Below are 12522 nucleotides of genomic sequence, written 5' to 3' on the forward strand. Positions count from 1 at the left end.
AGGCATCTTATACATAGGACCCTCCTCTACTAACTCACAGTTCTATCATACAGAGTATTACAATGGGTATTCTAAAGTGGACAAACCCTGTAAAGGTAACAATGTATAGAAGAGAACTTAAAGGGGTTGTCCAGCAGTCAATGGAGAGGGATCGGTGTTGTCACTCACTTACGTCACCATTACCTGATGAGTCTCAGCAGTCATGTGGGCCAAACAGACACCGGCAGCGGACAATCGATTCCTGGACAACCCCTTTAATGATCTATATTACAATATGACGAGGCAATATTCAGCCTACAAATAAGCTTAACATTTAATAGGTAGGACGCAAAGGTAATATAAGTTAGGAATCACTAAAGCCAGATTACTGGGGGAAAAGAGCCAGATAAGTGGAGAAAGCAGCATTTTTCTTTCCCAAGATCTATTACAAAGTTACTTCTATTCACTTGGATTTCTGCAAATCTTGTAAAAAGTGAGTGGCCATTTAATTTCGGAACAATTTAATATATTAAGAGCTGTCATACACTATGTGAGAAACCTTGTTTCGTTGCGTGTCTGATTGAATGTTTGCAATGTTCCATGTGGTATCTTTAGCCGCATCTATGTCATTTTTCACGTGAATACAAGCATTATGACAGCGCACAATGCATAGGAGCGAGGCCAGCTGAGGCTACACGCAACCTTAAGTGCCTGGTTTCCTGTATTTTTAGCTTTGGACAGGACCTGAAGTGGTCTCTTCCAGCACTGCAGACAGGCACATCTATCTGTAGGCATCACACAACCACATCGACAGTTCTCAGGTTTATTTTTAATACTTCTGCCGAATAGGTTTTCCTCTGTAATAGAGAACAATACCAATCCCCTCCCTTCCTTACGAGCCGCACCAGGTGCCAGGTTATTGTTGAACTGCACAAAGGAATAGATAAGGCTTCATGGACACAACCGTATTCCAGCTCTATACAATTTAAGGTTTCGTCCATCTGACAGCACACATGCACCCTGGGTTCGGCCGAGTGTACTCCTGTCCTCAATAGAGGGAAATAAGAAAACCGGCGACACCCCGATGGCAGTGTATCTCATATCTCTCTCTACATGGGCCCTACCGGCCATTCAGCCTCATGTAGTGTATACATTTCTTGTTCTATCATATGCCATAGGATAGGGGTATTCTGCTGCCGCACAGAGGTTAGGAGGTAACTTGCTGATCAGTGGATGTTCCACTAGACTAAAAAAAAATGGAGGCTGATGCAGATCGCCAAGAAAACTCTCAGCCATCTCCAGTGGTCCCCATTCAAATGAATGGAGTAGTGTGCACCATCTGACCAGCCACTCCATTCATAAATGGGGAGCAAAACACCCCAGTTCTCGAGATCGAAGGAGGTCCCAGTGGTGGGACACCCACCGAACAGCTGGAATAGACCTTTAAGCCAGCCATGTACCTTCACTAGTTGCTATTGACAGTCTTATTGCTCCCCCATATACATACTGTATAGAGATTGCAGTGCGGGTACAGAAGACACTGCCACCGCTAGTAGTAGCTGATCTCACAACATGCCTGATCCTTCTTTCCACCGACACACTTTGGCGTGGTTCACATCTATACGGCACTTTCAGTCTTTCCATTCCATAATAGGAACAAAAAAAATGGAAAGCAAGCCAAGTGTAGATGCGTCAGACGGGACTGGTTGACTCTACTGGCATCCATTGGGTTTCCAACATGGTGTCCATCATATTACCTGCAAAACAATGCAGCTTACTGAGCTATTTGGTCAGAATCTGATAGCACCTAAGATAACCTAACCTTACCTAATGTATATGTGAACAGGGCCTTACCTTTCATAGCATGCACTCATCATACAAGGCTTGGATTCGCTCAGCGCTTCCATTCTCCCAATTACCTACCAATATCATAACGTGACCGATAGTAAAGCAATATATAGCTATCTCGTGTCACCTTACCAGGTGAGAAATATGTGCAAATACTAGACCGACACCTTGAAGTGAGAGCGACCAAACATTTAGCTGTGTACACAGGGTCCCCATTCAGATACATGCATATACATATAGACACACTTCTCCTAACAATGGAGCAGCTGGCATCTCACATTCACTCCAGAGACTAGAATAAAAACATAGAATAAACAGGACGGTGAGATGAGAGGTGTCGCCACATCAAAGCGTTGAAAAACAAGTTGTCAGGAAGGCCAACACTGTTGTCTCAGAATATTCTGTGCCCATGGACGTTGCATGGTGGTAAAGCTGGTAACAGATGATGGTCGGACAGCCATAAGGCAGGTGGATTAAAGAGGACCTTACACCGCCTTCTCCACCTCCACATCTTCATCGTTCAGTAGGTGCCGCTCCACTAAGTCTGGCATAGTTGGAATTTTCTCTCTAGCGCCCGCTGTTCCTGAGCAATCATTTCTATGCCAATTAGGTTCTCTTCTGTCAGGTGGGCGGTCCTTGGCTGGAGGCCACCCACTTGACACTAGAGAGTATAGTAAGCATATCAGGTGCTAAAACTAAAAGCATGGATTGCTCAGGAACGGTGGGGGGAAAATTCCAAATGTGCCAGAATAGGTGGAGCAGCCTATTGAGGAAAGCAAGGAGTTGGAGTTGGTGGGAAAGGTCTTCTTTACATTCACGTTATGGGTTCAATACCCAATCTTCCTGTGGTTCTACTGAGCCAAACTTACACCACTACAGAACCCCATGATGTCCTAAATTTAGTGCAGTAGAAGCTCAGATATATGGGGAATTGTCACCCTAAGTAATGTATACCCAAATTACACCTACTTAGGACCAACCTTAGAGGTGATCTGGCCACAGGAAAGGACCAGTCTTCTATCAGAGATTAACTGATGAAGAATTGCTAAATGAATGAGCGTTATGTAGTGAATTCACCACCAGAGACTCCCCCCTCCCATGTAAAAATGCTAACGCTGATAAATCACAAGTCGCCAAACTTATAAATCCAAGTTATTACTTATAGAAACTTTCTCTAATTACTAAGTCCGACACAAAGTAACAAGTGTGAGTGATCAAGTGGACAGTCCTGGGGTATCCAGGAACACCCTAATGCCACAAAACGTAAGCACGGCCATAGCAGAGATCACTGGTTTATAAGGGGGCACAACGTTTGCTCGTTCCAGTCATCACCAAAATAAATGCAATTCCTTTTTGATCTGTTTACCTACCGTAAAGCCAAACTGAGCAAAAAATAAATTCCATCTCACTTGAAGGCATCCCAATAAAATCTCCTCCCGGTTCTGCCTGACAGATCTCATGACAGAACAACACTGGAAGCCAGTCTAAACAAACCACCGAGAGGTCCCATGGGGAATGAAGGGTGAAAGATTAAACAATAAGTTTGTTGGGTTGGGACTTAAGAAGAAAATAAGAGAAGCGGAGGGTGAAGTGCGGCCCGGTCCAACGTAAACAAACAGAGGAAGAAGACAAATAGTCACTTCAACGCAGCCAATGGATCGGGAATCCAAGGTCTTGTTCTCAGGCACATGGCTGCAGCTGAGGAGTTACTCAACATTGTCTCATCGGTCTTCAGAGGATGAAGAGAAGACTTTTATATATATAATATACATATATAGTCGGGTATATAGCCACAAAGTATTAGATTTAACAAAAAATCTTACTACTAAATAAAAAAAATTGAAAATATTGCCAAGTAGAATTATAAAGCCGTACAAGGTCAGACTCAAGGGAACTAGGACGTCCTTAAAATACCCTAAGACATTGCTTCAATAAAGTAAAATCTCAAGTAAAATACAAGATCTTTGATACTGTCCACAGTTCATGTGCCAAGTGCAAGAACTTACGATTAGGGTTGAGCGATCGGGAAAGATTGGATCCCGATCGGCGATCGAGCAAATTTCACGATCGGCTGGAAAATGATCGGAAATCAGATTGTAAAAATTGATCCTGAAACCTCAAGATCAGCTCAACCCCACTTATGATTCATGCACTGGATACATACATATTACATGCATACTTACATGCACATACATACATTCATGCACTGGATACATACTAACAGAGTGAAAATAACAATGACCCCTCCTGTCCAACCTATGCTATATAGGACTACTCCAGCTGCGATCCCATTGAGAGCAGAGCCATCTGTATCCAGCCCTGTGTGGTGTATACTACAGGCAGCCCCGAACAGATAAGTGGAATGGGGGAAGCCGGCTGTCAACCCTCCACAGATCACACAATTATCAGCTATTCTAAGGACAGGCCATGGAAACCTACATCCTGGTCAATCCCTTTAAGGTGGCCATATAGCACACATTTTGGATGGTTGAAAAGGCCATTTTAGACCAATTTCTGCCGACGATCTGGTCCTTCTCATGACATGAACAAGAGTGGCAGATGCAGACCAATAACTGACAGTCAAAAACATCCCAGAAAAAGTGAGAAGAGAGGACAGTACGCATCTTCTGTATCCGAGACTCTTTATTCACAAAAACAACAGGACATTTTGCGCTACATTTGACGTGACTCATTGCTGCCTTTTTTTTAGCAGTCTTTGTAAATAAAGAGCCTTGGATACAGAAGAAGTGCACGGACGACTCTTCTTCCTTTTTCTTGGATGTTGTTGGATTGGAGCTAGCCCCCATTCCTATTATAAGACTTTGCTATAGAGCTGCGCCTCCGATCGTCATTCCAGTTAACCTGCCCCGTTACATTTTGTTTAATCAATATTAGTTCGCGTAGCTAATAAAGTTGTTCATGAGACGTGACAGTTACGTATCTGATCAATGTAACCCCAGATTAGGACACAAATCAGAGATCGATCGTTTCAAGATAATCTTCTCCTCTCTGGTTAAACAACAATGGACTCGTGTGACCAAACACTACATATTCAGGATGCCCAGAAAAGCTGGCTTACACTATTTTATGTCAACCATTGGTGTCTTCTCCAGACACGACCACTTGTTACCAATGGTAGGTATCTGGTGAAAAATTTGATCTCCTGGTTGGATTTTTTTCAGTGTGCTGTAGTTTAAAAAGTCATCCATCCCAAACAACAGCTCTGCAGACCATCAACCATAAGCCAAACTAGGCCACAGACCACAACACAGATTGCTCAATCATCTTATATAACGCACTGTTTTAAAGGGATCCGATCATTCAACCACATTTTTTCTCATTAACACATAGGAATAGTCTTAAGAAAAGCTATTCGTCTTCTTACCTTTCTTCTCCGCGCCACCGTTTGCTTGAAATCCAGGTTTTTGTCGGTATGTAAATGAGTTCTCTCACAGCACTGGGGGCAGTCCTCAGCGCTCAAACAGCACTGGGAGTGTCCCCAATGCTGCCAGAGAGCTCTCCAGCGCCGCCTCCATCTTCTTCTGGAACGAGGTCTTCACTGAGTCTTCCAACTTCTAGGCCTCGAGCCTAGGGCAAAGCCGACTGCGCATGCCCGCGGCCACAAGAAAAATGCCTGCTCACACAGTATTGTTAGCGGCCATTTCCTCGTGGCCGGCGGGCATACGCAGTTGGCTTGCCCTAGGCCCGAGGCCTAGAAGTCTGAACCGGAAGAAGACGCAGTGAAGACCTCGTTCCAGAAGAAGACGGAGGCGGCGCTGGAGAGAGTTCTCTCACAGCATTGGGGAAGCCCCCACACTGTGAGAGAACTCCTTTGCATACCAACAAAAACTGGGATTTCAAGCGAACGGTGGCGCGGAGAAGAATAGCCTTTCTTAAGGCTATTCCTACGTGATAGGCCGAAAAAAATTGAGTTTAAATGATAGGATCCCTTTAAAAAATCATCCATCCCAAACAACAGCTCTGCAGAACATCAACCAGAGCCCAGACTAGGCCACAGACCACAGATTGTTCAATCATGTAATATAACGTATTGTTTTACCCTATGGCATTTCCCTCTGAGGCAACAACCTTTACGGACCAACCAAAAATGATAAGTTGTTCAGATAATTCTGCGATCCCTATTGTCTACGGCCCACTTTATTGTTCATCCTCTCAGGGCTTTAAGTCCAGGCCACAAATAATTCAGCTTTGTAGGACATTGATTGTTTGTCACTTCAGAAAATATTTCGTATTTACAAGACTTTGAGCAAAAAGATGAAGCCTTGCTCAAGTAACAAATGATTCTGTTTTTCAGCTGCTGGACAACGTAAAGGTTGACGGATCCAAGAAGCGTTGGTGGATCATCACTCAAGTCATCTCAAGACGGCGGTCTGGGCGTGGAAATGCTCTTGTTACAGGAACATAATGGATGCTTTCTTGCTTGTGGTGATCTGACATTCTTATTTGTGTACCGAGCTTCCAAGGCGATAAAAGAAGGAAGCTCTCGAGAAATGATCTCCAGTAATTGACTACTTCACGGAGGTCACAGCTAAGCCATTATTGCTGACCACAGAATGGATCTTAAGCTGTCGAATTTTGTTTTATTGCACATATTCCCCTTTAATTAAAGTCTCAGTATGGATGTATACAACACAGAAAAACCATCGATCACTTGCAACTTCTCATTACTGGAGCTCAATGAGACATACTGCAATGAAAGCTCGCCCAGCCGTGGCCTTGTGGACACCAACAGGCATTATTTCATCGGGCTCCTCTTATCATGCCTCTACACAGTTCTGCTTTTTCCTATAGGATTTATTGGAAACCTCATGATTTTGGTTGTAAACATTCGTTTCCGAGAAAAGATGACCATCCCGGACTTGTACTTTATCAACTTGGCTGCGGCCGACCTCATCCTGGTGGCGGACTCTCTCATTGAAGTTTTCAATCTCAATGAGAAATATTACGATATTACCATACTTTGCACCTTCATGTCACTTTTCCTGCAAATCAATATGTACAGCAGCATATTCTTTCTTACATGGATGAGCTTTGACAGATATATTGCACTGACAAAAGTGATGAAATCCAATATATTTCGAACTAAAGAGCATGCACGATTGAGCTGCGGGCTGATCTGGATGGCCTCCATATCGGCGACGTTGCTGCCGTTCACTGCCGTACAGGTGCAGCACACGGAGGACGTTCATTTCTGCTTTGCTGATGTCAAAGAAATCCAATGGTTGGAAATTACACTGGGGTTTATCATTCCATTTGTAATCATTGGCCTCTGCTATTCCCTGATTATTCGGGTGTTGATCAGGGCTCACAAGCACCGAAACCTGAGGCTAAGGAGGCAAAAGGCGCTGAGAATGATCGTGGTGGTTGTCTTGGTCTTTTTTATCTGCTGGTTACCAGAAAACGTATTTATTAGCATTGGGCTACTGCAAGGCACTGATGGCCAGCAAGACAATGAGTCTTTTAGGCACAGCCACCCTCTTACGGGACACATTGTCAACCTGGCAGCCTTCTCCAACAGCTGCCTTAACCCTCTGATATACAGCTTTCTGGGCGAAACTTTCAGGGACAAGCTTCGATTGTACATCAAGGACAAGAGGAGCATGTCCGCCTTCAATAGGTTCTGCCAAGTGTCACTTAAGTCAGTCATTCCTGAGAGCTCGGAGCATTCGGAAGTCAAATATAACAGTGGGGTGTAAATAGATCTCGACTACACAACTGTTTAAGGCTCCGTTCACATCTGCATTCGTCATTGCCATGTATAATGTACACCATGAGATCTCAAATACGATGGATACTAACCGACCCCACTATCTTATAATGAAGATCATCAGGTTCCACCAAAGGGCCCGACAACTACGAAGAGTCTCCGACACAGACAAAGGAGCAGAGACGACTCGGATCAGGGGTGTGTATGATTTTGGCAATTCGCTACAATACAATCTTCATGGACAATCTACAGTTCAGTCCTGGTAGACATCACGGAATTCAGTGGAATGACACTGGAGCCACGAAAACTGTTCAATGTTATAATGGTTTACGTACAATCCGACATATAATGTATCACAATATAATTCCAATGTCTGACGTCTCGGTGAACAGTAAAACAAATGATCATGGCTGATGTATGTAGCGTGAGCGGCTTCTTGTATGTGTTCTATATGGTAATACGGCATGTAACGGTTGCACTGGGCACACAAAAGCACTTTGTATGTAGATAAAAGCTCAATAGAAAGTGATTGGTTCTGTAAATACATCACATTACTAACCTTGTATTGCTTCTTTAACATTCTTCAGAGTGGAATTCCTTTCACAGGAGTCAGATTCAGCCTCTGAGTGGGAAAAAGCAGCTTGAAAAGCGAACACATAAAGCCAATAAGGGAGATCGGGAGCGTGTTTGATCCCAAGTGTGTTTTATCCTAGAGGACTTTTCACCAACTCGAGCACTTTCCTCCCATTAATAGCCGCTGCTGCATTGATTCTGGAAGAGTTGGAATTTTTACTTTAGCCCCCGCCATTCCTGAGCTATCAGCGCTGGAAGTTTAGGTGTCTGACGTAGACTCTCCATCCGTGCAGATATCAGTGGAGAGTTGGCTATTAAAGGTGGAAAAGCTCTTGAGTTGGTGGAAATGGTGAATGGTCCTTTTTAAATTTGTGACTTAGGGGGGCGTTCACACTAGCGTCGGTGTCTGACAGCTAGTGTCCGATGCTAATGTCCGCGCAAAATCTTGTGCAGACATTAGCATCGGACACTAGCTGTGTCCGTACATTTTGCATTGATTTAATGGGAAATCATGTAGGTTCTTTTACAGTCCTTGTCTGTCCTTAAGTGTCCCTTCACAAAGATGTCCGATTTTTCAAGCATTATACACCATGTGTGTGTCCTACATGTAGGTTTTTGCTGTTCGCTTGAAAAATCGGACATCTTTGTAAACGGACACTTAACGACAGACACGGACTGTAAAAGAACACACATGATGTCCCATTAAATCAATCCAAAACGGACGGACACAGCTAGTGTCCGATGCTAATGTCTGCAAAAGATTTTGTCGGACACCGACGCTAGTATGAACGACCCCTTAAAGGGGTTGTCCCGAGAAATGAAGACTGCAGATCTTTCTCTTGCCCCAGGTTCAGTCAGGCTGTGAGGGGCTGGTGAGGATCCAGTGGTCATGGTGCACATTAACTAGAGGTAGGTGCAAGGTCCCTAAAAATGATTTAATGTTGACTTAGGTTGGTACATAAAATGAGAATATGGGGCAACACGGTGGCTCAGTGGTTAGCACTGCAGCTTTGCAGCGCTGGGGTCCTGGGTTCGAATCCCGCCAGGAACAACATCTGCAAGGAGTTTGTATGTTCTCCCCGTGTTTGCGTGGATTTCTTCCCATTCTACAAGCACATACTGATAGTATATATCACTCCATTGTGATCCCTATATTATATCCCTATATGGGGCTCACAATCTACATAAAATAAATAAATATGAGAATACTGGGACTAGGGAAAAATCTGTGTAACTGGGTTATCCAATGGCTCACAGATAACAAACAGATGGTGGTTATTAGATGTACTGTATATACTCAGATTGCGTCCCAGTCACCACTGAGGTGCCACATGGAGAGTACTGGCTCCTTGTATTTCAATATTTTTTATTATTTTTTTTTATTAGTGACTTAGTAGAGGGGTAACAAGATAGAATCTGAGTATTTGCAGAAGATACTCTGTAATGTAGTCACTGTACAGGAGGAGAATGTAAATTACTTAGGGATTTAGGGGAGATGAAGCTTGGGCAGGGAAATGGCAAATAAATGCAAAGATACCCGGGCCACGGAAACAATCTCTACAATTATGTACCAAACTAGCCTGTGCCCGCGACTTTGTCTGCCGGTTGTTGGCGTCGATGATCCGCCTATATTCAGCAAAGTGCTGCCGAGGATGGTTTGCCTGCTCTGGAATTTCAGCAGCTCTCATGCTGTCCTGCTACTGATATATATATTATTATAATAATATATAATTACTAAATTAATAATATAATGTATTTATTATGTATTTTTTATTTATTATTATTTATATTTATTGTTGTTTATTTTTTATTATGTATTTATTATTATAATTTATAATATTATATATTTTTATATATTATTATTAATAATAATAATAATTATATTATTATTAGTAGTAATAGGTTTATAATATTAGTAGGATTAATAGGATAGGAAGTAGGATAATATAACACTGAGGGAAAAAGTACCTGTCGAAACCAGAATCCATCTGACCTGACTTGCTGTATTTTGTGGGTGCTGCAGTGGTGACTCAGTTACTTGAATGGACACGGCCCCAGTACCCATAACTGCTGCAACCAAGAATATGGTGAAAGAAAGCCGTGCGCTGGATGTAAACAATGTCCTCAGTAGTGTGTCTGGGGATATAGTTGGCTTGTAATGGGGTCCCAAATCTAAAATCCATGGCCACTCTTAAGGAAAAGCCTTCAAACCCCTTTAAATTATGATGTTTGGATTGGATAGCTATACTCAACCTTAACCTTCCTTCAGCAGTATATTTATAGCAATAATCTGCTGACATAGGGTCAAAAAGACTCTTATAGGAGTACGTAAACTGAAAGGGTGCGTCACATGTTTATTGGACTCCTTCCTTTCTGGCAATGGTGCAACACTCCCGGTGCCAGAACGTAGGGTGCGGGTGTGGGGCACACTGTAGTCAGAAGACTAAATAGCAGTGTATAAATTGCAGTGACATCATAAGGCATTTCAAAAACATCCTACCCCGACCACTCCAATATCCGGAGAATGCAACAAAGTAAATGAGATGGTATCAGCCTCTGGGAGAAAACAAATGAGAAAGGAAGAGCACTCTGTAAGCACACAGTATATCAGTAACCAGGAGGGGTCTTCATTATATTACACATGAGGAGGGGATTGTGCAGCGCAATTCTACGCTACTCTTTGTAATGACTTGAGATATTTGTGTCAGGACCTCTATTATATACACGGACATGAAGCAATAGTAGGGGATACACTTCAGAACTACGAAATGTTACATGGTATTTTATTCATGCATAATTTATTGTGGTGCCGGGGTGGTCTTCCCACAGAGGAGCTCGGGGACTTAAAGGAAATGTCACCCCATCCCAGCCCCGCAGATCACAGGCTAGGGTCACCTGAATCAAATGCAATTTGTCCCTCGTGAATTGGGCAATGCCCTTGCTGCTCCAAAGAGCTGATGTGCATACTAACAAAACCAGCAACGGAGACAGCGAATCACAAGCGGAAAAGAGCCTTGAAATTCAGGTGACCCTTATCTATCTATCTGAGCGAGGGAATAAAGAAAATAGTATATGCCCCTCAAATCTATCCAGCATTTTAAGGCTAGTCTAAGTAAGGAAGGAGGAAAGCAAACCCGTGCAGGCTCCTTGGATGGCCGACGTTACAGTGCTCAATGTGGCCGTGCTGCCAGAGGAATTATTTTACCAATGACAGATGCACGAAGATATATTATCATATTATATATATTATTATTATTATTATTATTAAGGAAGTGTGTTGTACCGGTGAAGCCCCCAACGCACCCTCCTGGGGACCGCCACAGGCGCCCTATACATGAAAGAGATTATAGGCTGGTTCCTTTGGTTCACTGACTATCTCATTTATAGAATTATTCTGGGTTACAAACAAAAATTGAAGACAATTAGAGATATAGTTTTATTATTTTGGCATGGACTTTGACAACTTGTGAGCCCCAGACATAACCAATGGGTTGGGAAAGCCAGGTCTATATGAAAACCCCTCTGATCTCATGGCTGTAAAAGGTGATGGCACCCCGGCAGTGATGGACTGGCCCATCAGAGGTTCCTCCAGTGGGCCAGGTTTCCAAATTTGATGGTGACAGTGGGCTATTGCCTAGGGATCTTGGAGGGTGGGCCAAAGGAACCTCAACCCAACAATGCAACCAAGCCAGGTAATCCTGCCTCCACGCCCATACTGAGTATTCTCTTCACTAGAGATTAATTTCACCCGAGACATCAAATATTGAGGTTCTGATCCACCACCCAAGAGGCTTAAGGCTTTCTGACCCATAAAAGGGTTCATTACCTGTGAGGAACAAGACACACTATTCCAACAAAAGGGAACGAGGCAGAAAACTCATTAAGATTCATAAGGTCTAGAAGTGTAAAACCATGCGCCGACGATGAACCAACAATCCTGAAGCTCAAGTCAGAAGACGGCTCCTTATTTTCCATGTTCTACATATCAAAAGCCACTAAGCTTATAAATACAACAAAAAATACAAAAATCTGTGCTGTCTGGTTAGGGACGGACTACAACTCCCAGCAGGAACAGCTTGTTACACAACACAGACCAGGCGGCAAAATAAAACTACAGGCGAAGTAATCCGAAGGTCTAAGACTAAACACATTCCTCGGATGGAAACGGCCCAGTTCTCGGAGGAGAGGGCCCTTTGTTCTCGTAAAATTGCCATGTAATAATTTTTCTAAGTATCATGCTAAACGCTGTGAGCGATGTGACCATGGCAATATAGTGCAAGACAACGAGAGCGGCATGGCAGCCACGCACGAGACGCTGTCATTGACTCTGTAACCTACAATGTCACCTGGATACAAAGAAAACACTGCAGAGAATGATCCGCGGTCAGTAAAGT

At 43.3% G+C, this 12522-nt stretch overlaps 2 protein-coding genes across 4 annotated transcripts in view; one reads left to right on the forward strand and one right to left on the reverse strand.

Annotated features, from left to right (window-relative positions):
* Nucleotides 1–12522, reverse strand: part of CHLSN (cholesin) — a 153904-nt gene that overhangs the window by 111807 nt on the left and 29575 nt on the right. The window lies entirely within an intron of this gene.
* On the forward strand, nt 6217–8026 carry GPER1 (G protein-coupled estrogen receptor 1). The gene has a single exon (XM_075286078.1). It carries the CDS (start codon nt 6465–6467, stop codon nt 7542–7544), a length of 1080 nt encoding a protein of 359 aa, XP_075142179.1. The 5' UTR covers nt 6217–6464; the 3' UTR covers nt 7545–8026.

Source organism: Leptodactylus fuscus, chromosome 8, assembly GCF_031893055.1.
Source record: "Leptodactylus fuscus isolate aLepFus1 chromosome 8, aLepFus1.hap2, whole genome shotgun sequence".
Lineage (NCBI taxonomy): Eukaryota > Metazoa > Chordata > Amphibia > Anura > Leptodactylidae > Leptodactylus > Leptodactylus fuscus.

What these genes read in the sequence shown, in the direction of transcription:
- GPER1 (XM_075286078.1), top strand. Translation starts at nt 6,465, where the DNA reads ATGGATGTATACAACACAGAAAAACCATCGATCACTTGCAACTTCTCA.